We start from the raw sequence: 27,860 nt of genomic DNA, 5'->3' as shown, positions 1-27,860 counted from the left end.
TTTTTCTTCTTGTCTTTTTCCATTAGTAACAGAGGGGCCAGAATGGCTGTTTTATCAGTTTCTTTCCTTCCTTTTTTTTTTTTTCTTTTTGTTGTTCAGGGCAGTCTCGTGGCCCCACATGACAGCATTAGAGTAAAGATAATAAATACATTTTTTTAAAATCTGCTAAATCGGTGACCACCCTTGAATTGCTAGCATGCCTACGTGAATTTTTGGTTAAAGAAATGCAAGCTCAAGATTAAGGATAGCAGAGACATTTGAGCTTGTAAATAGGATCAAAGGCTTTTGCAATTTGAAGTACCTACATAAACATCTACATAGAGAGATTAACCAAGTTTGTTAAAGGTAAAAAGAGATATTCACCCCCTTCCCAAACCCCTGCCCCCCACCCCTACTACCCAATACAGTTGATGATTTTCAAAAGTAGGTTGCTTCAGTTACATATATTTATTATTTATTAATCCATCTTCAAAGTCCAATCTCAAATTTCATTTCAATTGAGAAATGTCAGTCCCACACTGGGCTCTGTCTGTGAGTAAACACGCAAGTACCTGGATTGGAGTCCAACAAGCAGCTGTGTACTGGAACCAGTTTAGTAAGGCTGATGACCACACTTGCGACACATTCAGCACAGATACACAGGAGGTCCTGCCGGCCCCTAACCACGCAAATCCGGCTTTACCTGGAACTGAGGTAGGACTGTGGTAGTTTGAGTGTATGCCAGTAAATACCAGATTTTACCACTTTCATGGGTGTTGGTAGAACTGCCTAGCATGCTGAGGGACAAATTTGCTTTGCCAAAATGAAAATAAGAAGCAATTAAGACACTGGCCACAACTGAAAAGGCCAATGAAAACATCCCATTTTCTTGAGAATAGTTCCTTCGGCAAATTGTGTCAGAAAACAAAACAAAACACAATACAAATAGCACAAGGATGAATGCCCCCTATGGGAACAAGCGCGCGAGGCATGTGTTCTTGCCTTGTTGGTTGGTTCCATGTTTAATAAAGTCACAGATGTCTCAAAACATAGTAATTGCTCAGATCCAAAAGAAAAATTGTAAGCAGCTTCAGGTCAGAAAAAAATGCTGAGCATCTTCTTTTAATGTGATTCTCTGATGTGTGATGTCATGGTGAGAAAGCCAGACAGAGCGTCACTCTGAAAAAGAAAGAAGTCAGTAATGAGTGTCAGGAGAGTTAGAGAAAAGGTCCTTCGTAACCCGCTGTCCCGATCTGTAGCATTTCCATGAAATGATGTGCTTTGGGAAGCAAACATGTATTCATTGTTTTCCCTGGGTAAACTCCTATTCAGTTTCCCTGGAGGCAGAACTATTAGGTTGAGAGTGAGCTGTGAGGTCCATAGAGTGAGGTTCATATTTTCAATTTAAGGAAACTATTCACGTGCTTTTGTGAAGGACATTCCATTCCACTGAAGGACAGGTAGAGACATAATTCTACCCTTTAAAGAATGGGGCTGTTCTAACAAGCAACGCCCCTCTAACTGCTGGGTCTCAGTTCTTCACGTGCACTGTGTGTTTGTGTGTGTGTGTTTGGTTGGGGGTGGAACCACTGCCTTCCTGACAAGGCTACTGATAAGCTTTTTGAAAAAAACATGACACATAGTATTAAAATGTGTTGTAAACTATACCAACTGCGCAAATGTGTATTACAGTAAGAAAGTGGGAGAAGTAATGAGTCCACACTTCTGCCCTCAGAACACCCATCCAATTAGATACTCTATCCTATTCCTAAAATGACCCAAGATTTCAAAAGCTCCTGCACTGACACACTTGTTACATACCCTCCTCCATCTGCCCAACTTCCCCATGTTTCAGGTCCAATAATGTGCTCTCCGCTGAGTGTGGTGCAGACAGAGCATTACACCCCTAACCAGTTCTAATTGCTTCTGTCCTTCCAGACTGCAGACTCAGTCTCTTGTAACCTTTTCCCAGTTTCCAGCATTTTCAGCACTTGATGTGTTCCTTCCTTAAGGGACAAGACCAACTTGGGAGACAGTGACATTTCATAATATTTTACCCTTTTTTAAAAAGCCGCTAGGCTTTTTAACAAAAATGCCAAGTTGCTTGTTTTCATCACTCACCACAATCGCAGCTACCTGATCACATGTGAACGTTGTTGGTCACGCCCTGTCTTAAACGGGTCAATTTTCTTCCTTGCAGTTGTAGGTACATAACCTCCATTTCTGATCATTTAGAATTCTGACCCTGGATGTTCACCATACTCTTGGGTTTACTTTTTTATGAATCTAATTCTTTTGAGTTCAGAGGAATGATCCCAGGAAGAGAGACATTTCCAGTGTGCCCTGTAACCGAGCATGAGCGTGTGAAACCACTCTGCTCTGCATGCCAGGCCGTTCCCTGGTACACACTGGAAGTACAGCATCGTGTGTAGCCAGAAAAACAATAGCCTGTAAGACACGGTGCTGTCAACGTACATCATAAATGTTGCATCTTTTCAGGACTGTGTTTAAAAGTTCCCTACAATGTGACATTTTAAGGCAGTGCTAACTTTATCCCATTAGTTTTAAAAAGCCTTACTTAGGTCCTTCAAAAAAATTAGTAAGTAAACTGTTCTGCAAATGAAACCTAATGGAAAACAGGGCTCAAAGTTTCCTCTGAAGGAAAGTTGTGTCCCCTCCAGCAATTTCATTCATTATCACTGTGATTTCCAGTTCTAAGAGGTTGCAGTGAGAACCTGAACATTTGCATCCCTTAAAAAGCAGACATTTGCTAAAATCCACCTGGATTTGCCTCTCACCCTAAAATGAGTTTTCATTTTGTCACTCAGGCCTTGACTGTGAGACGAATCCCACCACCACCCCAGAATAGGTCATCAAAACCCCGCTGGGTCCGCTTACATAAAGATTTCTATTCACAGTTTATTTTATTTTTACACTAATAATTTGCTACATGTGGCTAAATTGTCTCCTGTTAAATCTAAACCCATTATCTTGAAAACAGCTAAACATGTAAGTTCTTTAATTCCCCAAACTTAAACATACAGTCACATAAACAGAGGGGTTAACTATTGCTGTAAAATCTACTTTCCATTTCCATTTGCAAATCTATAGGCCCACAGCCATTTTCACTGTTTTCAAGGATGCTTTATTGCTATGAAACAAGTCCTATCATTAGATGTTCGTGAGCTCTAATCAAGTCGAACATGTAATTTTATTTTTTGAAGTATGATACAATTATCAAAACCTTAATTTCTATGCATTACATTATGAAAGAAAAGAGTTGATAAAAGGCAAGGAAATAATTCATTCATGCAATGACCTTTCAAGATTTTTCAAAAATTCTACTCTGGTGCAGGGCCTCCCTGAGGCACATGGGATATTGAGGCGTGAGAGAGAGTTCCCGCCAGACTAGGAGTCACGTGACAGTTATTCTGTAGGGAGGGAGTGAAAGCAGCCCTTTCAAATGTGGGCAGCACTCTGCAAACGCCTGGATTGTGAAGGATTGCCAGGCTGCGGTTACCAGCACAGTGAGAAAGCTATTCCAAAGGCTCAACAGAAGTGAGGCTTTCAGCAACCCAGTAATGCAATTTAATGTTGGGACAGTAAGGAACCCACTTCCCCCAAGAGGCCAAGCAGCCCTCTCTGGAAAGGAAGGGGCAGGAACATGATCATACATGTGGGCCAGTGAGGAAGCTCAATGCATGTGTGTATGTACACACACACACACACACACACACACACACACACACACACGGGCTATCACAGGGAAAGAAATGTTTGTGGCACGTGGGATACAGTAAGAGGATGGCCACCAGCTCAGAGACAGCTGTCTGGGCATGAGGTATGCAGTGCTGCCAACACATATTTAAATCTATAGATGTACACTAGAGCAAACACAATGTGGACGCAACCTGTCTCCTATTAGGTTATAAAACAACTGCTTTCCATGGACACCTCCTGTCACAGCAAAGGAAGAGAGAAGAAACCTGTGGGCCTCCTCACGGCCTGTGGAACTTCAATCCACGCCACCCAGCAGCCAGCCACTGAAACACCTGCAGTTTACTATGGACTCCTTGGACATCCTCCCCCACTCCACACGCTCAGCCAGTTCAGGGAGCCAGTGCCACGTCTTAGAAGTAACCCACCAAACATAAACAGAGCTAGCCATCAGAAACAATTCCTATGGAGGTACAAAAGGAGGAAAGCAAGAAAAAGGCTGTGGATACCTCCAAATCAGATGGGGATGACTATGATTTGCTAAGCAAAAGGACTCAGACAAAATCTATGGAACGTAAATGCCAAGAATGCACAGAGGAAAAAAAGGGGTCCATTTTAGAAATCGAATTACAATGCTTAATGTGTTATGGAAAGAAGGCCCAAGACAGAAGCTGTCCATCTCAGCTGAGGTCTAAGACACCCTTTCCAGCCTAGCGAGCCAGCTGTGAATCTCCGATGCACATGCCAGCAAGGGTTCTGAACTAGGACCACAAGGAGGGAACCAGATGACAGGAAACGTGGCGTGGAAACTAGTCAGGAAAGATGCGTGGGCTAAAAGCACTAGCGCACGTGCTGTCACTCAAGCTGGCTCTCAGGAGTTGGACTGGGTGTCATCAAACACAGAAGGCCACCTGGAAACCACTCCTGAAGGGGAAGGAGGCGGGAGCTGGAACCTGGAAATATGAACACTGTTTGCCTTTTTATTGACTTACTTTTGAAGTAAGTTCAATTATCCCTCCCTCCGAAAATTAATCTAGTTCATCCAGACTAGGAAAAAAAAGCCTTCCAACACCACTAATCTGACATCCTCAACCTTTAAATATTTATGCTTCCTAATGATGAGGTTCAAGCAAAATTTTATTTATTATCTATGTTAATTCTAGCAGAAATAAAGAACAAATGATTAATTTTGGGATCACTTCACACTGAATACTCTTAAGATGTGAAACATTCTTTGAACATGTTAGGTGCAGCAGCAAAACAAAAAAGAACTATAGCAAGAAATCACGTGTTACTCATGAATGCAATTACTGAAAAACCTATACCAATTCTGCTCCTAGAGGTAATGCATCTAAAAATAATTTAAACTTATTGATACTCATTGAATCTGTCATATAATTACACACTGTACTATTCTGTAGCTCATACATTGCTTTGTAAAGAAACCCATTCACAAAAGCATTGATCTAGACTTACTTGATGAAAAAAACCAAAAAACTGTCAGTAAAAAGATTAAAGTTGTTCCATATGACAGGTCATGCAGGCCAGCTATTCCCCGTCTTTTATTTGCTCTGTCACATATGACAAATGATGTTCACATGAGGGATACAGTCCCATGTACCAGTTATCATGATTCCCTGGTGACTTGCGATAATTCCATGCCTTTTTTCTTCCATTTAAAAGAGCAATCAGAATGCAAATGAGCAAGAGTACAGGTGAGGTCCGGTAAAGACCTCGCTTTCAATTTGCTCTGCTTTACAAAAGGAAGGAGCAAGGAAGGAAGGAAGGAGGGAGGGAGGGAGGGAGGGAGGGAGGGAGGGAGGGAGGGAGGGAGGGAAGGAAGGAAGGAAGGAAGGAAGGAAGGAAGGAAGGAAGGAAGGAAGGAAGGAAGGAAAGAAGGAAGGAAGGAAGGAAGGGAAGGAAACAAATCACTGAAAAACTCTGACATTAAAACAAGTGGGAAGCTCCCTTATTCTGGATAGCAGAAATGTCAAAACACTGACATGTCATGCCACCTGTGAGCGGGGCTCCATGATTCCAGTAATATTAGTGGAAAATACAGTGAACATCAGGTCTAGAATGTAGGGCCTCATGTAGGCCCCCTGTGGAGCCCAGTGCAGTTTCATGCGCACCCCCCCATGTACACAGGGTCTCTGAGGCACAGCTGAAGGGAACGGGGCCTCACAGGCCTTTGGTGAGCAGCACTGGACCAAACAGTGCAAATCCATTTAGTAGGTAAAAATAACTTACCATTTTCAGGCATATCTGAATTAAGAGTGCTACAAATATTGATTTGCATGACAAACAGGAACAATATACTTTTTAAGATTAAAGTTTATGTTTCTAGTATCAACTATGATTAAGGAAAAAAACAAACTCTCCTGTGAGCCCAAACATGTCCTTCAGGCTCATTTAGACTTTTTGTGTTAAACACAGAATTACGGGAGAAAATACACTTTTCAGTTACATGAGAAATTCCTAGAAAAATAAACCTGATAATTCAGTATCTCCTTACTTTACTAAAAGCAAAGTACTCTCAGGACGTACAAAAAAAAAAAAAAAAAAGGTAAGGTCGGGTATGATAACAAACAAGCCAGAGATTCTGAGAAAATAAGAAAAACGGTCACTTGGACTTTTCTTTTAAATTGAAAAAAAAAATCACCTATGGAAGAACAAGTTCCCCAGGACAAATGGGGGCAGTACATTATTACTTCACCAACCCTACTTGTGAAAGATTTAAAACTTTCTTTTATATGAGCTCATCACTTCCACTGACAATTAAAGTCATTTCATTCTGAATGTTTGTTATTAAAGAAATTTCCGAGCATCAAGTTGTAACTTGATGTTAACGACACAACATGAAACAGGATGAGACAATCTAATTTTCGTATAAGGCTGGGGTTAATAAAAGGTATCTCTTTTTCTTTGGCTCCTGTGTAATCCATCACGTAAGACTTTGTCTTAATCACCAAAGACTAGGGCAACCAGGCCTCCTGGCCTGTTAACGACGGTACTTCAAACTTTCTCCACATAATCAGTTTCACAGTGACCCGTGTTAATTTTAGAGTGTATAGCCTCAGCCAACTTTATATCATAATACTTTTAAGTATTCATTTCTTTTTTGTGCTTGTTACTAAAAAGCATGACACGCATATCCTATCAACTATTCTTCTATGGCAAAGGCTCATCGCCACAGCTGCAGCCACAGTGCCCAATGTCATAGGAGAAATATTGATTATTCTTCAGCACAAACACCCAAGAGGCAAAAATGCCCCCTGAATTGCTGGGGGACTCTTCTCTTCAATTTTGAAATATTAGACCTTTCTAGGTAAAATCCAGAGGAGGGAGCATCAGTGATTTGCCCAAAGCCTACTAGCTGGTCAATAGGAGAGTCCTTAACTTCTTCCAGAACTTTCCTCACTGCCATCACTGTCAATTTCTGGAAATAATGAAAGGGGAGTGCAACTGGGGCTGGAATGGGGAAGAGGTTTGGAACTTTCACTTGGGGACCCAGAGTTTAAACTTTTACATAGTACCATTAGCTCTTTCTAAAACTCTCCCAATGACACAGAATACTGCACAGACAATGAATTTCTGCTTTGTGCATCTGTCTTCCTTACAAGTTGAGGAGTTAGTTGGACTATGCCTGTCCCCAGCATCTGGCACAGTGCCTGTCTGGTCCTTATAAAGCTTTGTTGCATTAAACCGAAATAAAAACCCATGTGGTTTATGCCATTTCTCATAGACAGAAAAGCTAAATAAAATCTTCTAAAGGAGAACAAAACTTTAGAACTGTCTGAAGCCCAAGAGAAAAGACCTCACATGAGAGTGGAATTCTAAAACAGAGGTCAGCAAAGTATGGCCAATTTTGGCCCATTGCCAGTTTCTGTAAATAAAGTTTTATTGGAACACAGCCACATTCATTCATTTGCACATGACTGCTTTCACAGTTTAACAGTAGAGTTGAGTGGTTGTTACAGAGACTATATGCCCCACCACATAAGTAAGACAATGAGGAGAATGAAGGGCAAATTTGTCAAAATAACACTGCATGTTTCCATCTGTATGTTACACCTGGAGACTAATTGATACCCCCTTTGAAAATTATCTGCACGCTTACTTACGTACATTAGAAATGCAATACTATCTACTAAAAACCATGCGATCCAATTACAGACCCCACTGAAAATGAGGAAGCAAGTCATGAAATCATTTATGAAGCCAGCACACTTTTTGAATTAATTTCCTTTACCTATGGTTCTTCTATGTGCTTTTTCATGAATAACACAAAAGTACTAAATAACTCTGATTATTACTAAATATATCCTACACTACTACTCTCAGCTTTACAGAGGTCAACTTATAGACATTAGATCTGCAATTCAAAAGGGCCCAAATCTTTTCTCAGGTCATTTGAGAATGCGAATATAAGCATTATGTTTCTAACCTACAATATGGTAATGTAATATTTAAGGCAATTGAAAATAGCTTGCCTTAAAATTGCAAGTATCCTATGTACAGTGTAATTCTTCCCTCAGATTTAATACATTATTTATAATTTTCTATTGATGTAAAAAATATGTCTTTTATGTACACTATAAAATTGTTTATGTTGCTGAAGTTCTTGAACCTAAATTGTATGTTTTTCCTATGAAAGTAACGTAGAGTAACAATTTATTCAACATACATCAATCCCCAGTAGCCTGTTGTTATATATCATTACAAATAGATCTTTTTTCCTTCAAATATTTAAGAGTGGCTATTACTTTTTTTTGGTTTTGTTTTAGTTTTATGATTCAATTCCTTTTTTGTTTTTACCATTGACATTGAAATGAGCATTTTCTGGAAGTCTGAAATTATGCCCAATACAATTCAATTATGAGGCATAATATCACTGAATAAGAAACATACTCATGAGTATAGTTAAAAAGGGATAACTTTGGGATTCAAAATATACTCTGGTTTTCTCATTTAACAAAAATGCAGTAATTTGAAAGTGTATAAAAATAGGTGTAGTGAAGTACAGCTTTCATTGCAGAAAAACAGAAAAAGGTTAAAGAAAAAAGGGAAAAATTGTGCAATCGATTGCCACTCCCTACGCCAGTGACAGGGCCACCCCGAGCCAGTGACAGGGCCATCCTCCTTCTAGACACTGAGATTCAACAGGCCACAAACGTGAAGTGGCCTGAGCAGCCTCTGCTTTTAAACTGTAGGTCAATTTCCTTCCCGTCTGAAACATCTGCATAATACAGGACGTCAGCTTTGCCTCTTGGGAGGAAGAATATATCTAATTTCAAAGGCCTTGTGCAAATGGGCACCCAGCCTTTAGGTGCAGGATTTACCAGTAAGATCAAGGCTGAAGGTCAAACCCTATTCAGGAATTGCAGTGCACACTCTCTAGTCCTCATTCCCACCATCAGCCATCTCAAACGCATTCCTGGGAGCTTAGGAATGACTCAGGGCAAGCTGCCCCCACGCCTTAAAACCACATGCCATTCCCATGGCTCAAGAAGACGTAGGTGTGGAAAGCCACTGGCCTCACCAGTTAGGGTCCTGGGGCAGCACTTACCAGCCTGTTCTCTCTTATGAAAATGGGGACATTCTCCTCCTGCTCTGAATTTCTTACTGGGTCATTGTGAAACTAACAAATGAGACTTTATGTATAAAATGTATAAATCTATATAAACAATACATATATAAATTTTTTTCATATGCCGAGAAGCCCATGCTACTGGCATGACTTGTATCTTGTGGTTGGATCCCTTTGCTTTCTTCACGCACCTTTAAATGATGTACACATGTAACCACACGTTTTGTTTTGAACTACAAAGACTTCTGAAGCCCGGGCAGCCCCTCGCTGCCAAGCTGAGCCTGCTCCTCCCACCCTGCTCTTCAGCTAATTTGTGGAGCCACAGCCGTGGTCTCTCCGAGCACATGTGCCATCACAGCTTTTCCTTCATTCAAAATTATATCCATGAATGACATCATGAACAATTGCAAATTCAGCAGCAAATAATCAACTGACGAATACACAAAAACAATGGCAAATAGCTCCTGGAATAAAATGAATAAACTTGTTTTAATTGGATAGAAGCAGAACAGAAGTAGAATTGTTTTCCTGGGGGTAACTCTAGGCCATTTACAGCTAATAGTTCTTAAAGGCTGCACAAAGTGCCTTGCCTAGCTGCTTTCTTCACACCCTGGGGATGGGACAAAACGCCCGGACAGGGGTCGCATGTGTCCATGTGCAGGCAGCTGCACCATCAGAGAATGCATAAATCCCTCTTTATGTCGCATGTGACCAGTGAGCGTGAGGCGTCATTAACTAGCTGGGCTCAGATTAGTCGGGGCCACAGGCTAGTCTGTTCTCTCTCGTTTATACACAAAGGTGAACCGAAACAGAGATCGGCATTTAGATTCCCCTGCAGGTGAGAGACGTAACTGGTCCATGTCCATTTATGAAACGTGCATTTTCCTCACAGACAGGCTAGAAGGAGAGTAGGGTCCTTTACACGCAGTGCACTAGCGTTGCTCAAGTTTTACACCCTGAGCTCCAAACTCACTCCATTAGCGTATTCTTGTTGAGGTGGAATCTCTATGAAATATATAGACTAATAAAGGACCTATTATTTTAGTTTCCAAATCAGCTGAAGAACCAAAAATCAATTTGTTGTACAGCCTGAGTTTAGCACCTCTTACAGGAATGCAGAATATTCGGGACGCTCCAGGTCAGTGAGAGTTAGGAATAAGAGGTCACACATGTCACTAAACCAGCTCCAAGAGGTTTGTCCAGGGTTTGTCCTGGGAGAGGGTCTTTTTTTTTTTTTTAACAAATGAGGGCACTGTGTTCCCTAGAAGACACAGAACCAGATAGCAGCAGCCATCCCCCCCACAAGCTGGGAAAGGCTCTCCAGTATGGCCTTGGCAGGCCTGTGTCTAAATCTCTCCACCCTTGGGTTTTTCCTTTTAAAAATAAGGAAAGTAACAAACAAGAACTTGCCCTCCAAGGAGGTTCTGAGGATTAAACGCCATTGTAAAATGTTTTATAAATTATCAGGTGCTTTACAAGTTTGTTTGTGTAATCAAGTCTGCAAGTCTATGACTAAATACTTATACTTGGATTTCGTTGTTTATCTTGTGAAAATTTCTGGCTGTCTTCCCCACTTTAATTATATCTCAGTGTCTTTATTCCACTAGAAAAAGTTTAGGTATTTTTTTCACATTTTATGTACCATATTTGAGGAGGAAATTCAAGAATTGACACACACCTCACTAAGAAAAAAAAAAAAGACACTATGACCGAATTAAGATGACTCCAGTAGAAAAGTTTTAAAATTGCTCTACATATTGTTCCAAAGAGACTACAGTTCCCTTTTGCACTATCGATATGAACTAACGTCTTTACAATGGCACCCCAGGCCCTACACATCATAGCCCCTTGTTACCACCCCCACTTCACTGTGACTCTCTCTCTTCTCCCTGTTGATCAGCCACATGGGTTTATATTCTTATCCTGGAACTACTGGCAATCTTCTGCCCCAGGGCCTTTGCATGGCTATTCATTCCCTTTGCCTATATGGACTCTTCCTCTAAATATCTATAAGACTTGCTTCCTCACCACTTTCAAGTTGTCACCTTCTTCTTTCTCTTTCCTGCTTTATTTCCTAGAGCATTTATTACCACCTTCGTGTTCTGAACCCATTCCATATTAAGCTTATTTCCTATATTTCAAAGTTAGACGTGAAGACTCTCTACCTTCTGTTTTCTTTTTAGCTTGGAAACCAAATCTTTCGTACTAGTCTGGACTTCAATACTTTTTGAGTGGGTGAAATATTTCAAAATGTATTTAACAACTGGCATCTTTGTAATGAAAAATATGAAAATTTAACAATTTGGGTAAATATGAAAGTTGAAAGGAAATCTAACTCCTTCTGCCTGTCCCTCCTGCCTCACGGCCCATCCTTCTACCCTCCCAAGCAGTCCTTAAGTGAAGTTCCTGTCGTTTCTTGTTTGTTTGTTTGTTTTCTGGAAAGAATAGATAAAAGGTGGTAAAAAGTAAGAACGACAGGAAACTCACCTGGAACTGACTCCATCAGCCTGATGGGTTGGTAACCCAGAGCTGCCCAGCCAAGTGGGCCTGCCCTCCTCTGACAACAGTGGCCACTGTGGCAGAGGGCAGAGGGTCCAGCAGCGGCAGGTTTTCAGAGCAGGAAGCATTAAGGGTGGAGGGGGCTGATGGTGGCCAGGAGGCCTCCTCCGCACAGGAGGAGAAGGGGGTCTTCCTGGATAGATCATGGATGTCTGTAAAAAGGACGGGATACACACTTTAAAAAAAAACTTTAAAGCCACCTGCATGTCATCATAGGTGTGTCTTAAGAAAACACAACCTTATTTGAAATTATTAGGACGACTAAAAAGTAAGCAATTTTGAAGCATAAAATATAAAAAGAGCTATGATTATATTCAGTGTTTGTGGATTACTTATGAGGAAAGTATTAACTAAGATCTAAATGTTTCCTTTTTATGGAAGGATAGTCGTGCAAGCAGCTGTATTAAACACATGTAAAATGTGAGCTTTCTCACATCTATAGCTATGAATGCACAGGGAGAGGTTCTGAAAGAAGCGGTGAGTTCACAGGAAGAATTCATATCACACAGATTAAAGAGGGAGCATTGTTTTAAAGCAACAGTTAAGGATAAGCTGAAAAGACTCAGAAGGCACAGGAAAGGAGACCAATATCCTAGCACTGGGAAGTTTCTGGAATACTACCAGTGCCAACAAAGACTGCCTGTGCACAAAGACACACACTGGGATAGTTATGAGGCCAGGCTGCCAAGAGCTTAGAGTAGGCTAGCATCTAGGAGCTGGACCCCCGCAAAATGAAATCTTTGGTTTCTCAGAGCAGAAAACTGATCTGGAAATTGGGCCTCATTGGATGCAGCCCTAGTGTGTGGGGGGAGGGGGCTACACCTTTGAGTGGTTCCATCAGAATTTTCCAGCAAGGACACCCACAGTCCCAGCAGGGACATCCATGCTTTCTTTGTCTTCGGCCAAGAATGCCTGAAGAATGGGCATCTGCTGAAGGACTGAGTGGCTGCCCAGAAAACTGCTTGTGTGGGGTGCTGTCCAAGTTGACTATAAAGGCACCGAATGGACAGAAGCCTGTTTCCGATTTCCCCTGTATCTCCCAGAACACCCACTCCTGTGCTGGAACACCATGAACTCTGAGTAACTTGGTTGGCTTATAATTGTCAGCTGTCTTCCAGCTTTCGGACACTGCTGAAGACCCCATCAATTCTGAACACTCCAGCTGACCTGCCAGGACTCCAGAGTTGCGAAGATGAATTCTTATCACCTAGAGTTATTCTAAGAACTTAATTAAATGCTCCATGCTGGGGAAACTTGGATATTTTACCACAGTGGTTATTTAATTTGTAACTAAGACTGCTAATAAACCAGCACTCCTGATAAGCTAAACTGCAAATAATGATAAGAAAAACAGAATTAAGGGGAGTCAGTTCTACTGCATCCTTAAAATTTTGATATGACCCTAACTACCAAAATGTCATTTGGAAGCTACATAAACTTTAAACTTTAAAAGAAGATGCTGATTTAAAGTTTGCCAAATTAAAATCTAAAGAATGTTTAAAAATTCATTAATGTTTATAGTCATAATAGTTTATCAGGCTTTCATCTCTAATATTTCCACACCATTCATTATTAAAGTTTTAATTTTTGTTTTTGTTTATTCAACCAGTTCAAGTTAATTTTCTGAAAATGACTATACAATAAATTCATACTCCTGGATTGAATAATATCCTAAGGAAGGAAACAAATACAGATTTTCCAGTTTTGCAACTACTATATTTTGCTAAAGCACACCTGAATATATTCAACTGAACTGTATATTTACTAGAAGTCTACTTGGAGAAGTAACAACAGTTCTTTGTAGAAGTTTCACCAAACTTATTTGATATATATAACTGGAAGAGCATGTGAGTAGCTTATGGATTTCTTTTCTGTTTCATTTGCATAAGTGTTATTTTAGGTCACTTTTATGCTGGAAAACAACAACAACAAAAAACCCTGCTATCATAGAAAAATAAAATAGAAGCGTAACATGGCCTCAAATACCTTTAGTAATTTATTTATTTTTCAAATGCATCCAGGCTGTGGTGTAAAACAACTAACCACTAAAACCTTCCTGTCTAGGATTTGTCTGTTGTCTTAGAAGCCCAGGAGCTCCGTGCCGTCCACAGTATGTCAGAGTGCTGGAACCTCTATTTCTGATCCTCACACAAAATCAAGCTGCTCACCACACTTTAATCCATGCCATGCTTAATCCTGCTTATTGTCTGGAGTTCCTCAAGTATTCATTGCATCATTCTTAAATTTAGTAAGAACATCCTGGCCTATTTCCAAACTTCTCCCCCTACCGCACTTTCCCCCCAATTCATCCCTCCACCAAGCAGCTCGGGAAGCGCGGAATAAGGCAAGGGAAGTAGAAGGCCCCCCATGGGCATGAGCTGGGCTCTGGCAGGGCAGCGGCTGGGTGATGCCACTCACGTGGTGGTTTGGGGGTAGCATGTACAACAGAGAATTCACAGGCATCAGATGGTCACTGACTTCCGTCCCTATTTGCAATGACTTCCTACCACCAGCCCTGGGAAACACAGCCAGTGCTCAATTCCCAGGTCCTCAGAGGAAGGCACGATTTCACAGAAGGGATCCAAACCTCACCCAGGGGGAAGCCTGCAGGATTTACTTATGACGACTCCCTACACAGCACATCAGAATCTTTATCCAGTCAACTTTTCTACCTAACTTGGTAGGTGCACAACAGACCCAATACTGTAAAAAAGGGTATTCTGAACTTTGCTTTCTTCTTAACTTGAAAAGCAGTTTCATCACTCTATTAATCCCCGATAGAAGGAAAAGGCCTTCCCCTATTTTGTTTACCCTGTGCAGCAGACAGTCTCCACTCGGACAGGTGTCAACAGAAATGCTGGGTAGATGACCTGTGCACATTGCTTACCATGGCAGGCGCCCCGCCCTGAGGCTGCCATCTACTAGGAGAAAGTACTCTCTCCTAGGATGCTGGAGAAACTGACAGCTAATGGAAACAAAACCCTGAGAGTTACCCGCACGTGCACCAGGCCATAGATTCCCAATGACATTTTTGAAAAATATGGATAGCTTATGCATTTTATGTTTGCATACGTCTTCTTTATTCTTTTGAATATGGGGTTGTAGTCATATCACTAGAAAGGTAGCACCTTCTGAAAAAAAACATTTTCTCTTCATATAAAAATCCGGTTAAGTGTTTTTCTTAGAAACAAAAGAAAAGGATCTTTAAAACAAGAAGAGCACTGGTGAAAAACTCTACTCCCCTGAAGATTACCACCTAGCAACAACTGATTAGTTACTTAGAGGTCTTTGGGCAAATTCTAAACTGGTTGGTTTTCAAATAACTCAACATTAAACAGGTGAATGACTCATATCTTAGCAAACTGTTAATGGACTGATTCATAATGAGGAGTGTATGATATTCCACTTACAGAATAAAACGTACTTTAAAGACAACTCAAGCAGTGACGGAAACACAAGTTGACGCCTTAGCTACCAGATCAGTGGACCAGGAGGAATTAATCCACAAAGAGCAAGAAGTTAACATTTTCCCAAATAGCTTTCAATCTGAATTATCCCAAGAATTTTCCTCCTCCATCTTCTTCTTCTTCTTCTTTCTCTTCTTCTATTTTTTGTACAAGTAAAGCACATGATCTTGAATGTTGACCAAACCTTCACTCTTCTGCCTCGTCAGTGACACTGCCCACATGGTCGTCAGCAGCTGTATTTCCCGGATGTACAATCTCCTTATTTAGGTGCCTCTGCATGCTCTATTTCTGCCCACTAGCATACCCAGTCTATGCATGAAGCAATCTACTGAAATGTTACAAAGTGAGAAGACCATGCCACTTTTCCAAATACTAGATTGTTCTAGAGAGAACAGTCCATATCCTGGGAAAAAGTTATTCATCAGTACACAAAAGACTCAGAGAGACAGAGCATTCTCTATTCTTTCTTGATAATATTTATAAACTTCTCTACCAACTAATTAAATCAGTGACCTTGGAAATGATGCCCCACCTCCCTCAGGCTCTGTTTTCACAACCTTAAATAAGTTACATTATACAATGGTTCCCAACCCTTTTCCCTCCAAATGACCTTATATATTTTTGATTGTCACCACACTACATGGAAAGAGTTTTAGTGTATTTGGTGGTGGTGATGGGAAGTTCTGTTATCAAGTAGGATATACAGTTTTCTTTACTAAAACAAAAACGGGGGAAGGAATATAAGTTTTCCACTTGGCAGATTACGAGAAGTCCAGGAAGCAAGGCTGGAAAAGCCCAGAACAGATGACCAACCAACTTGATTCAACCCTAAAATTCACTGACAAAACAAGAGCCTTGAAAGTAATATCAAATCCTAAGCTCTTCAAACTCGCAGGTGTAAAAACTGGTTAAAAAACAAACAAACAGGGTTTTCCTCCAATGTCCAGTCTTACTGCTTAACTGTCCCCATTTTACTCTAAATGAATAATGTATGGAAGAGAAATTAAGTAACTATCACCCAAGTGAAATAAAACACAAACTGTTAACTTGAAAGTTGCCTCAGGTGGAGTTTATTGATAAAATCTTAAATGAAACTATTGTATCTGAGCTTCCAAAGCAGACACAATTTGTATCCTATAAAAAAGCACTAGCTGGGGAGGGGAAGATGGTACCAGGTGGAAACAAAGGAAAATGTTGGTAAAATGGCATCTTTCTGTGGTTCAACCCAACATTACTCCTTTTGACCCAGGAATCCTGGGCCAGTCACTGGTCCTCTATAAGCGGTAGGTTCCTCATTTCAAAAAAATGGGGATCCAGATGGCCCTGCCTATGTCATAGGGCTTTGGGAGTATTACATGATACTATATGTATAAAAATGTCTTGGCACTATGAAGTGAAGAAAAAAAACACCTTTTTAATTATAAACAATTCTTTTGATCCAAAAGAGAGAGGGGCTTACAATTGTCTTCCAATATTGATCAGAATAATGGTTACATTTTCATCAGCTCCAACTTCATTAGCATTCTTTCAAAATCATTCATTGCCCATCAATTTTGGGGGTTAGTTACACTTATAATTTGGAGGCAAAAGATAGACTGATTTAAGTAACTACTTTTAAATGTGCATGGAAAGGCATTAGGTCACTATTTTTAAATTTGTATAAAAAAGGCCTATGTTACATTGACAAATATTAAAGATTATGCATTAATACTATGCAAAAGCACAAGTTATTCGTAAGATAAAAATATGGACTTTAAGGTAACAATTAAAATCACATAATATAATGCACTCTATCATAAGACTTCTTTTTACACATTGAAAAAATTGCAATTTAATTCTACACCATAACAATGCACTGAAGTATCTGTACCAATACCATATGGATGGATTAAAGTCACAGTAAGACTATAATCACTCGAGCACACATCATTGTTCAGTATTTGAGTTTCAATACAAAAAAATCTACATCAAGCCTCCTGGAGCACGACTGGCTGAGATGTTATAGAACAGCACACACACACACACACACACACACACACACACACACGTATTTCTAGAAAATCCGATACTCTTTAAAATGAGTACTAACCAACCCAGTGCTTATAGAGCACGATGCATGTGATCACTTATCTTTAAAGTATATTACAAATCACAATATTTGACCAAATATTCCCATTTTCACTAATGGGAATTTTCAGCCCAACAAGGAATATTTTATAAATCTTGTCTGTGTGCATAAATATTGCAGATAGCATTAATAAACTGGGCCAAATTTGAAGATACATTTGCCTGATCAAGTTTTATAAAGTTTCTGGACATGTAAAAGTGACTTTCTGCAAATTTAGTATTTTTCTAGCCCAACAGAAAAGAAATCAGAATCTCCAAATTGACTATTTTATCATTTGTGAACAGGCAGCCTGTATGTTTTAACTAAATTCTACTTCAGCAGAATTCAATGAATTCAGTTCTAATACAATGCAGAAAACTATTCTTGGCATTATTTGCATCCACAAAGCAAAATGCTAGTATACATCACATACTCTAACTCTCTCTAGTCAGGACTTTCTTCTGTGCCTTTTAGTTTAGTGCAGTTAATATGTCTCTGTAGCTATCTAGAAAGAAATCGAATAATCTGTAGCAATTATCAACCTCAGCATTTCCTCTGCCTTGAGTGATGACTTCACCAGTTCTCATCACAAAAAAAATCTACCACTCAATTCTATCTACAATAATCTACCTTGAACGATTCAAAACAACCATTGCAATCTCAAAGAACACGCTCCAATTAATAGAATTAACACAGAAAGAGTGTCCCCATTTTAATGTGGCTAGCTAGCACTGTTGTCACAATACCTGCCACCTGATAAATAACGTGAACTGACTGATAATTATGGAAGTTACGAAATGTTTTTCATTTGTTTATTAAAATGCCAACATGAAAATGCCTTGCCCATCTTGGATAGAAATACACATTCAGCTCATGTCTGTAGTCGAGTCTACAGAGAATCCACCTTCTGTCATGGCCTCTGAACAACTGGCTTTGGGGCAAGGCACAGGGCTTTGCGTCCCTCTGAGTGTTTCCCCCACTCTACTTGGCAATGCAGATAAAAGAGTAAAGTTACATTTTCCCTTAAGTTTCTAAGGTGAAACGGGAACACTTGATTCTGTGCTACCCAAAAAAACAAAACAAAAAAAAAAACCTCTCCACTTGCCAAATCTGATACCAAAAGTTAACTAGCTCTTGGAACTATGCTTCTACAGAAAATGCATTAGTGGGAATTTGAACAGAAAACCCATTATACACATGCTATTGCTAAAACTTCTGCAAGTCCCCCTTTCCAGAAGAAGATTCATTTTAATACTAACAGTTCTAAAGAATATGAAACATTAATTATCTATTAAAAGTCCTTTTTGGGGGAAGTGGGCATATGAAGAACAAAATAATAAAAAACTACAGGTTTTCCTACCGTGTTTGACAAATCAAAACAGTGCTGGAGTGACCACCCTAATTAAATCAACTGCAAAGACTGAAACTACAAGGTTGAACAATGGATGATTCAATTAGTGAACTGTTAAGAGTTCTGTTTTTCTTTAAATGTATCCCCCATTAAGAGACAATACTGTAAATTTAAGCAAATGTATATTGTAATTATACATTTTCATCTTGACAATCTCTCTTAATATATAATACAAACAAATCAAAAAAGGTAATCAAAAGTAGTTTTAATACAGTTTCAGGATTGGGATGCTATTTTCCTTAATTGTTAGTTTACTATGTAATTTAAAACACTATGGTACTATTGATTATTATCTATGAAAAAAATCTCAAGTTAAATAAAGAGGGAAAAAACAATGGAGACTGGAGAGGAACGAGCAATCAAGCAGAAAAGGCAGGCATTTCTTAAGAAGGTATTGGCTCTACTTTCAAACCACTATGAGTTTTTTGTTTTTTGTTTTGTTTTGTTGCTTTTTTAATTTAAGAACCATTTACAAGTGTCTTTCCTGTATATGCTCACAGTTTCAAGGTGACCAGCATCAATAGCGGCACTGGATTCATTTGCACAATTCTTTACAAGAGCTTAACCACTCTCAATGTTTACTATCTCCTAGACCTCCCAGTGGTCCTGTGACACAGAAGGGAGAGACTTATAATTGGCCCATTTTACAGACAGAGAAAGTGAGAAAGAGGCATTAAATGGCTTCCCTCTAGTCACACAATAACTCATTAAGATCAGCAACTAGAAACCTGGTTTCCTGATTCCTGGTTTAGTGTTCCACACACTATGCTTCCTTCTGCAAAGCACTATTTTTGTCAAGGTTTCTCTTTCAATAAAGGAAATAGAACAAGTCATGTGACTTTCATTCACTAAAGCCTCTGTGTATTTGCATTAGAACCTTAGTTGTCTGTTACTGGGAATAGGGTGGGAGTAGTGTATATTGTTATCTTATTATGACAAGAGCTAGCCAGCTAAAGCAGAAAAGCATCCACAACAGAAAAAATAAAGGGTATTGGTTTGTCAAGCAATCTCAATGAAGTTCTAAAAATGTTCAAGTTCTTTGTTTTAAGACTTCAACAGGCAATATTTTTAAACATAAATTGTGATTGTTGTCCCTGTGGAAACATTTCTCTTGTTCCACAATTCTTTTATCATAGGATATGAATAACTAGTCTTTTTACCAAATAAAACTTAAATATAGATGCTTTCAGTGGCAATTCCTATCTAATCTGCCTTGTACACACATAAAAACCAATTTTAGAATTAAATTCCCACTAAAAAGCAACACTAAAATAGCCTATTTTATGTATGCACCAATCTATAATCATAACACAAAAATATATAAAGTTAATTTTAAAAAGCAGTTTAAAGTCAGTAACATACCTCCAGTTTCCCAAAAAGACACCATCAGGTTGGTTAGATTTTTCTACACACACACACACACACATACACACACACACACACACACAAAACACATGGTAAGTAACCTTCCCCTATGCCCAAATGAGCCATAATTTAGAGTTAAATTTTTATTTATTTTCTCTGTACACATACCTATACCTATATAGGCTTTGGTGTTGAAACCCCACCCCCATTCCCAATTCTCGCGTAAACAACTATCAAACACTGCTGCAATCTAAGTGTCACCACTTATGCAAATACAAAACACTACCCAAGTGACCCCAAATTATTCTGTTTCAGCATAACCAATGAAGTTTTTCCATGCAGAACCCGAGAAGCTCGATGTGGAAACATATGCTCCTTCTGAGAGCCCGAGCAGTGCATGCAATGACCCGGGAAATTCTTTTTCTTCTATTTCATCTTCAAAGAAATGCTTTGCAAGTCTTCCTTCTAGAATCATTCTCTCAAAGAATACTTATCTCCTGTGAGCTTTTTATTTATGAGCACCCCAAACAAATGTCTATGGTCATACGTGAGTTAAATAAAAGAGGATATTCATTTCGAATTTCTAAATGTTCTCTTTCTGGCTTCACAGACCACAATTTAGCTCCCACATTAATTAGGATGACACCCTCGTCTTTCCTATTCTACTGTTCTCTGTGTTCTAATGAGTTTACAAGACATTCATTTACCATGCAGTCCTTTTTTTTAAAATGTGGTTTTGGCACAATGGATCGATTACAGTTATCTATTTTGCTTAAAAAGAGCTTTTTTCCTTCTTAAAAGGGTGTTTACCATCATGCTACACAGACTTTGGAAAAACAGCAACCAAAAACGATCTCTCATCTTTGTTCAGCCACCGTGAAACATATAAACTGCTGTTTTGATTTCAGAATCCTGAATCCTATAGGTTGAAAGGAATTTTATACTGGTGGGAAATCTTAAACAAAACAAGCTAAATTGGGTCTCTAACCAAACTTATCTCTTGCAGTTTAAAATTTTCCCTAGTCTGAAAAGGGCATTATATCATACATGAATCACGTTTCTGAATGTATCTATGTTATCAGAAAGGTCTTGAATCCTTTTAGGCCTGTAGGCGCAAACTCCGGCTCACTCCTCCTGTTACTGCAAGAACCCACTCCTGGGGCCCTCCTGAATCCAGTCCAGGTTTTTACTGCCTACTCCGCCAAAAGCAGTAAAAGGTGTTATGTTCTCAGACTGTTTTTCTGATTAGAATCAGATTTCAGTAAAATGTACTTTCATGTTCACTATAGCATATACCCATTTGGGCATACCAAATAAATCTGTGTATGTATTTTTTCCCCACTCAATCTAGTTATGCTGGTACGTTTATGTGGTCTGTGTCTTAGACAACAGTTAATCCTCAACTCCCTGATACACGAGCAATTTTTCGGATGTACCTGTAGTGCTTATTTATTGTAACTCTAAGCAAAGTGACCTTCAGCTGAGAGTCATCATTTATGGGACACATTCTTACAACTTCCAACTGATTTCATTAGATGCTGAAGCACCAAACCCCTGATAATTTTCTGTGACTCTTTTCAATTTTTAGTCTATGATTTTAATAAAAACATAAATAGCTTTTCCTCTATTATATTAGAGTAACAGGGTATTTATTTACCCTACAGCTATAATTTTAAATCCCGTGGATATTATCAAACATACGCTGCATTTAGACAGTACTAAACTGGTCTGTTTACTTTAAGAAAAGGCATAGGGATCTCCATGGCACCGTGATCACCTCCTTGTAACCCTGGCACACTGTTGACCTTAGGCCAGCATCTAGGACAGCATTCAGTTAACACTACCCACTACTATGTGTTGTGGTGCTCACAGAGCCTCTGCCTTACTGTCAACACTGCACAGAAACAGCAACAAAACTAAAGAAGAAACTCTCTTGAATTGAATGTTTGCCCCCCTCCCCTCGCCCCCTTATACTTCCTTCTCTCCTCTCATCACTCAAAGTTTGAGACAGTCAGAATGCACCACCAGCTGCAAAGCAAGCAGTCTGTCTCTCCTCATGGATATTTGATGAGAATGTGAAGAACAATACGGGGCACAATCCTGTCCAATTATTCTTGAAAAGCCCCATGTTGTTGTCTTTCATTTGTTTTGTCTAAAGCACTGATTCTAAATCCTGCTGTACATTAGCATAACCTGGGCAACTGAAAAATGCTCCTGCCTGAGCTGTGCCCATTGGATGCTTCCCTTGAATGTCTGGGGTGAGGCTTAATGGGTAATTTCTCAAACCTCCTCAAGTGGGTCTAACCTGGGGCAGGGTGTTCAGAGGATGGTCCCCCAACCAGCAGCATCAGCACAATCTAGAGACTTCTTAGAAATGCACATTCTGGGCCACACCCCAGACCTACTGCATCAGAATCTCTTTACGTAACCCAGCCATCCAGGTTTCAGCAGACTCTCCAGGTGACTCCCAGGTATGCTCCAGTTTGAGAATCACTACTTTTAAGCTGTGTTGAAGCAGTGTTACCATCTCAGCCCCTCAGGAGGAAAAGAATGTCTGATGGAACAACAGCTCCCACAATTTATGTGTAAACTGTAAATGGTGAACTGTTCCCTTTAGAAGCCATGAAAATGGATGCTTATTTCCTAAGTGACTTTCGGGCCTGTTTTTATAAACTTTGAGGCTCAGCAAGAATCAGTTTGGACTCAGCTCCAGGAAAACAAAGAGAAAGGTGAAGGCTACAGCCTGGGAGCAGTCATAACTTCAGGGCCCTTCCTAGCAGAACTTTCCCACCTCGCAGATCAGCAAGACAATGCTTGCCACCTCCTTGGAGTGGCTGACCTGGGGAGCACATCCAATGCTAACAGATGGGAAAAGAAGAGCTGTGGGAAAGAAGAAACGGGTTGGACCAAAGAAACAAAATATACTCTCCTGAGTCAGGAGCTTCATATTCAACTCAAAGACAACTTGACTGCTCTTGGCAAGGTCTTTGGGGAAAGAGAACACAGGAGCCATAAGTAAAACAAACAAAAAAACCCAAGAAGCCTGAGCCAATATTTTGGCATTTAGGTCAAGGTACCAAAGAAGGGAGGAGAAGTGAACCCAGTCACTCACCCACTTTCCCACCCTTCCTCCCACTAGCCACAAGGTCAAAGGGCCTCACCTTTCACAATGGTGGCCTCCTTCAGGTGATGGGACAAGAAGTCAATGCTGGCATAGGTGTTGGCGGAGGGCAGGGCACCAGGGCCCGAACCCCCACACACCCCACTGGTGCTGTTGGCCCCCACAGCGCTGATGAGACCGCCGAGGCTACGGGTCCGGCCCCAGGCGCTCTTGTCGCCTGGCTGCGGATGTGGATGCTGCTGCGGATGCGGGTGCTGCTGTGGGGGCGGCGACAGTCCTGGCTCATCCCTCACGTCGATGGCGATGTAGTTGAGGCCATTCTGGAAGCCGGCAGAGGTCTCCCTGCGCATTGGAGAGCCACTTCCCCCAGGGCAGCCAACCAGGCCTCCAGGCTGACTCGGTGTCCATGGCCGCCCCTGCTGGGGAGGCGGTGGCTGCAACTGGCGGGGGGATGTGGGGGCCTCGTCGCCCCCACCGAGGACGCCACTGCCACCCCCTTCGCTGCTTTTCCTGAGAGAGACATTTTCCACGGAGGCTGAGTTGTGGCGCTTCGAGTTGTGGGCGAAGGACGGGGACACGGGGGTCACAGTGGTGGTCGAGGAGAAGGTCTCGGAGCTGTGGCGGCGGCGGCCCCCCTGCGGGTCTGCGCGGATGACCTTGGCTCCTCGGTGTGGGTCTGGGGGCTGGCCAGCTTGCAGGAAGGCCTCAACCCCAGACACCTGATCCATGAGACTCAGCCTCTTCACGCCAGATGTGGGGCTGGTCACGCGGGCACCTTCCGGCTTCGGGGGAGCCACGATGGGTTGTGGCGGGGTGGCAGCCACGCCAAAGGCCATCTCGGTGTAGTCACCATTGTCCCCAGTCTCCGAGGACGAAGAGGAGGCAGCGCTGGGGCCCTGGGACGTGGATGCTGCAGGCAGGCGGTACAGCTCTCCTGGGGGGGGCGGTGGCGGCGGCTGTGGCTGCAGGGAGGAGGAGGGGGCGGCAGGGCGTGGGGGCAGCGGTGGGTACCGGGAGGAGGCCTCGGGGGACAGGAGGGCATCCAAGGAGCCCACTGGGTCCCCGCTCTGGATGCCCGGCTTGGGGGACTTGGGCGAGCTGAAGTCGAGGTTCATGTAGTCGGAGAGAGGGGAGCGCTGCCGGCTGTCGCTGCTCGTGCCTGGGGTACCGGAGCCCAGGGATGAGGCTGGGCTGCTGGCAGACAAGAGCGAGGAGGAGGAGGCTGCCGAAGTCAGCAGCGGAGGGGCAGGTGGCGACAAATGTGCCCCCGCCTCGCCAAAGTCAATGTTGATGTACTCGCCCGGGCTCTTGGGCTCAGGCGGCAGAGGATACTCGTGCATCCTAGGCAGGGTCTGAAGCCCCTCCAGGGACAGGCGCGTGGGCCGCACTGCCCGGCAGCGCTGGTTCAGGAAGCCTTCTGGGCGGCCACTGCCGCTGCCACTCAGTCTCCCAGGCGAAGGCACTACAGAATGAGGAGGCTGGGTGTGGCCACCGCCACCCACCCCAGCCACGAAGACGCTGGCCGACGGTGTGGTCCCCGAACTGGCCTGTGGCTCCAGCCTCTCCTCTTCCAGGATGCGCCCCACGGGGGAGCTCATGAGCACATACTGGTCATTGTCCCCATTGCAGGTGTAGGGAGCCTTGTAGGAGCGGGGCAAGGAGCTGTAGCAGTAGCCAGGGACGCCCCTGAGCATCTCCCCACCGCCATGCAGGGCTGCTGAGAAGAAGTCTGGCGGGGTTCCCGATGTGCCCGCGTCGCTGGGGGACATGTTGAGGTAGTCCCCATTGGGAAGCAGCTTGCTGTCTGTGTTCTCCATGGACAGCTTGGAGCCACACCACATGCGCATGTATCCACTGTCCTCGGGGGAGCTCTCCGCTGGGGAGCTAGCCTTGTAGCTGGCCCCATTCACCGGAAAGGCCCTGCTGGCCACAGAGGCAGGCGCTGGCACTGCAGCTCCCGTGGGGGGCAAGGCCACAGTGGCAGCCCGTGGCTGCAGGATCTGCTTTGGGGCAGACACGCTGGTGGGGCTCATGGGCATGTAGTCGTCACTTTTGCAGCTGCCACTGCCACCACCCATGAGGGCTACACCAGGGGTCATGGGCATGTAGCCATCGTCCGTGCCCAGGTTACTGCTGGAGCTCCTATGGGACCCAATCTCAATGTCGCCGTAGTCCTCGGGATAGGGGTGGTAGGCCACTTTGGGAGAAGACGCGGGGCAGGACGGGCAGAGGCGGCCAGAGCTGCTGGAGAAGGTGGCCCGCATCAGGGTGTATTCATCCAGGGATGCGGAGGAGGGCTGGGGCACCGGCCGCTGCCTGGCAGGTGTGGTCAAGGAGTAAGTCCTCTTCCTAAGCCCTCTGTCCAAGTCCTGAGCTCCGTCCCCAGAGACGCGACGGTAGGGAGGGCCACAGTGGCTCAGGGGCCTGTCCATGGTCATGTACCCGTACAATTCGCTCCCGCTGCCCTCCCTGGCCGGAGGTGTCTCGGCAATGGACTCAGGCGTATTGCTCCTGTGGCTACAAAAAGCTCTCAAGTCCCCAGGGCTGGAGCCATACTCATCCAGGGACATGAAACCGGGGTCACTGGGGGAGCCAGAGGCTGAGGCGCTGCCGCTGGAGGGCCGCTGGCCCGCATGATGGTGCAAGGGGTGCTGCAGGTGCGGGTGCGGGCCCGGAGGTGGCGGGTAGGAGCCAGAGCCGTGTCCGCTGCTGGACGACAGGCTGCCGGGGCTGGTGGCAGCCGGGGGCGAGTGCGCCACCGGCATGGACATGGAGCGGCTGTGTTGCAGGGCGCCCCCTGCCGGCGCCAGAGTCACCTTGCTCGCACGGCCGCCGCAGCCACCACTCAGGGTGTGCGAGCGACTCAGGGGCGCGCGCACCGGCCCGGGACTCAGGGGGCTGCCCGCCACCGACACAGGCCTGCCGCCCGCCGCCCCAGTCCCCGCCGCCGCGCCGCCGTCGCCCTCGCTGGCTGTGCGCACCCGACAGGAGCTGCACTTAGCGGCCGGCGGGGTGGCAGCCAGGCTGTCGGTGCGCGAGCGGCGCACCAGACCCGTCTGGCTGGGGGGCAGGTTAACCAGGTGGTGGTGGCGGCGCGCGCCGGGGACGCTAATGGGATGCGTGGCCGACGAGCCCGACGACTGGCTCTTGCTGCGCGGCCGGAACTCGAAGAGCTCCTTGAGCGCCTTCATGGCCTCCAGGATGGTCTCGTGGATGTTCTGTGCCACCACTGAGTCGTCGGCCTGCATCCACAGTTCGCCGGGTCCCGTGACAGCCGAGCGGCCCACCTCGATGAAAAAGAAACTGTCCGAGTGGCCGCAGCGGCGAATGTTCATGAGCTGCAGAGTCACCGACGGCTGCTCGCAGTTGAGCTTCACGAAGCCGATGGTGCGCGCCGACAGGCACAGGCGGTACACGCCTGTCAGGTTCTTGCTCTGGCCCAGGCCCTTGGGCTTCAGGTTCACCTGCCATACCTCGCGGTAGGCGGCCGTGGCGGGTGCCACCAGCCCGTAGCTGTCATCGGCGCCGGCTGAGCCGCCCAGGACTCCGGGCAAGGCGCTGCAGGACCCGGCAGTGGCGGCAGTGGGGGGCGCGTCGCCGGCACCCGCGCGGCCCTCGCTGACCAGGTCGGTGAGCGCGCGGTACCAGCCCTCCTGCTCCTGCTCGTTCTCGGCGGCCACGGCGAAGTACTCGTCCTTGGTGTAAAGGGCGATCAGGTACTTGTGCTTGGCGTCGGCGCGCTTGTTGATGTTCAGGCAGCAGTCGAGAGAGATGACCCGCTTCGGGGCGCTCGCCTTGCTCCGCCACTTCTTCTCGCTTTCGTAGTACTCGAGCCGCGGCGGCAGCGGCGCCGGACCCCCGCCCGCTGTCGCCGTTGCCTCGTCGCCGCCCGCGCCGGGGCCGCGCAGCACGAAGAAGCGCTTGTGTCCATGCTTCTGCTTGCGCAGGTAGCCGCACTTGCGCACGCTGTGGTTGTTGTTGTTGTTGTTGTTGTTGAGGTTGGGGCCGTCGCCGCCCGCCGGCCCAGGGGGGACATGCAGCGGCGGGCTCGCCATCGCTGGCACTTCAGGCCGCGCCGCCCGGCCCGGCGTGAAGGGGCTCAAGGGAGCGGAGGGGGTGCGGGCAGGGGCGGCTCCCTCCACCCCTGCTCGCCCGCCGGAGCCCGCGTCCCTTGGGCCCAAGAGGTGGGGAAGGTTTGGGGAGGCCCGCGGGGGCCGGTACCGCGCGGTGGCGCAGCGCCCTCCGCGGCCCCAGAGGATGCCCAGCGCCGGCGGTGGCCGCCCCCTGGCCCGGCTGCCCGCAGCCGCTGCCTACCGGGCGGCGCCTGGGGACTCGCTGGCTGAACCGAGAGTCGGGGGTCCCTGAGCCGCAGAGCCGAGCCTAAAGCACGCGCGGCCACACAGGTCCTGCCGCCGCACCGCGCTCTGGTGTGCCGGGGTGCGCCTGGGCACTCAAGGTCCGTGCCGCCGCCGGAGCTGCTGCTGCCGCTACCGCTGCCAACGGCGACCCGGGCTCGTCGCGGTCCCCGCCGCACAGTGAGTAAC

At 44.5% G+C, this 27,860-nt stretch overlaps 1 protein-coding gene across 2 annotated transcripts; it reads right to left on the bottom strand.

The window, feature by feature from the left end:
• Positions 1–27,860, bottom strand: IRS2 (insulin receptor substrate 2). 2 transcript variants are annotated; one of them, XM_019731068.3, is made up of 3 exons: positions 23,357–27,860; positions 11,774–11,997; positions 1–1,158 (listed from the first exon to the last, which is right to left on the bottom strand). In XM_019731068.3, exons 1-2 carry the CDS (start codon positions 27,369–27,371, stop codon positions 11,789–11,791), a joined length of 4,224 nt encoding a protein of 1,407 aa, XP_019586627.3. In that variant the 5' UTR covers positions 27,372–27,860; the 3' UTR covers positions 1–1,158; positions 11,774–11,788. The 2 variants fall into 2 exon arrangements, with proteins under 2 accessions (XP_019586627.3, XP_019586628.3); XM_019731069.3 differs by lacking the exon at positions 11,774–11,997.

The sequence above is a fragment of the Rhinolophus sinicus genome, chromosome 16 (genome assembly GCF_057876585.1).
Source record: "Rhinolophus sinicus isolate RSI-liver-muscle chromosome 16, RSI-T2T, whole genome shotgun sequence".
Classification (NCBI taxonomy): domain Eukaryota; kingdom Metazoa; phylum Chordata; class Mammalia; order Chiroptera; family Rhinolophidae; genus Rhinolophus; species Rhinolophus sinicus.
This window is presented reverse-complemented; position numbering and strand designations above follow the sequence as displayed.

What these genes read in the sequence shown, in the direction of transcription:
- IRS2 (XM_019731068.3), bottom strand. Translation starts at nt 27,371, where the DNA reads ATGGCGAGCCCGCCGCTGCATGTCCCCCCTGGGCCGGCGGGCGGCGAC. An exon ending in GGAGGCCACCATTGTGAAAG is followed by an intron (nt 11,998 to 23,356) that starts GTGAGGCCCTTT and finishes TCCTTTTTACAG; the next exon opens with ACATCCATGATCTATCCAGG.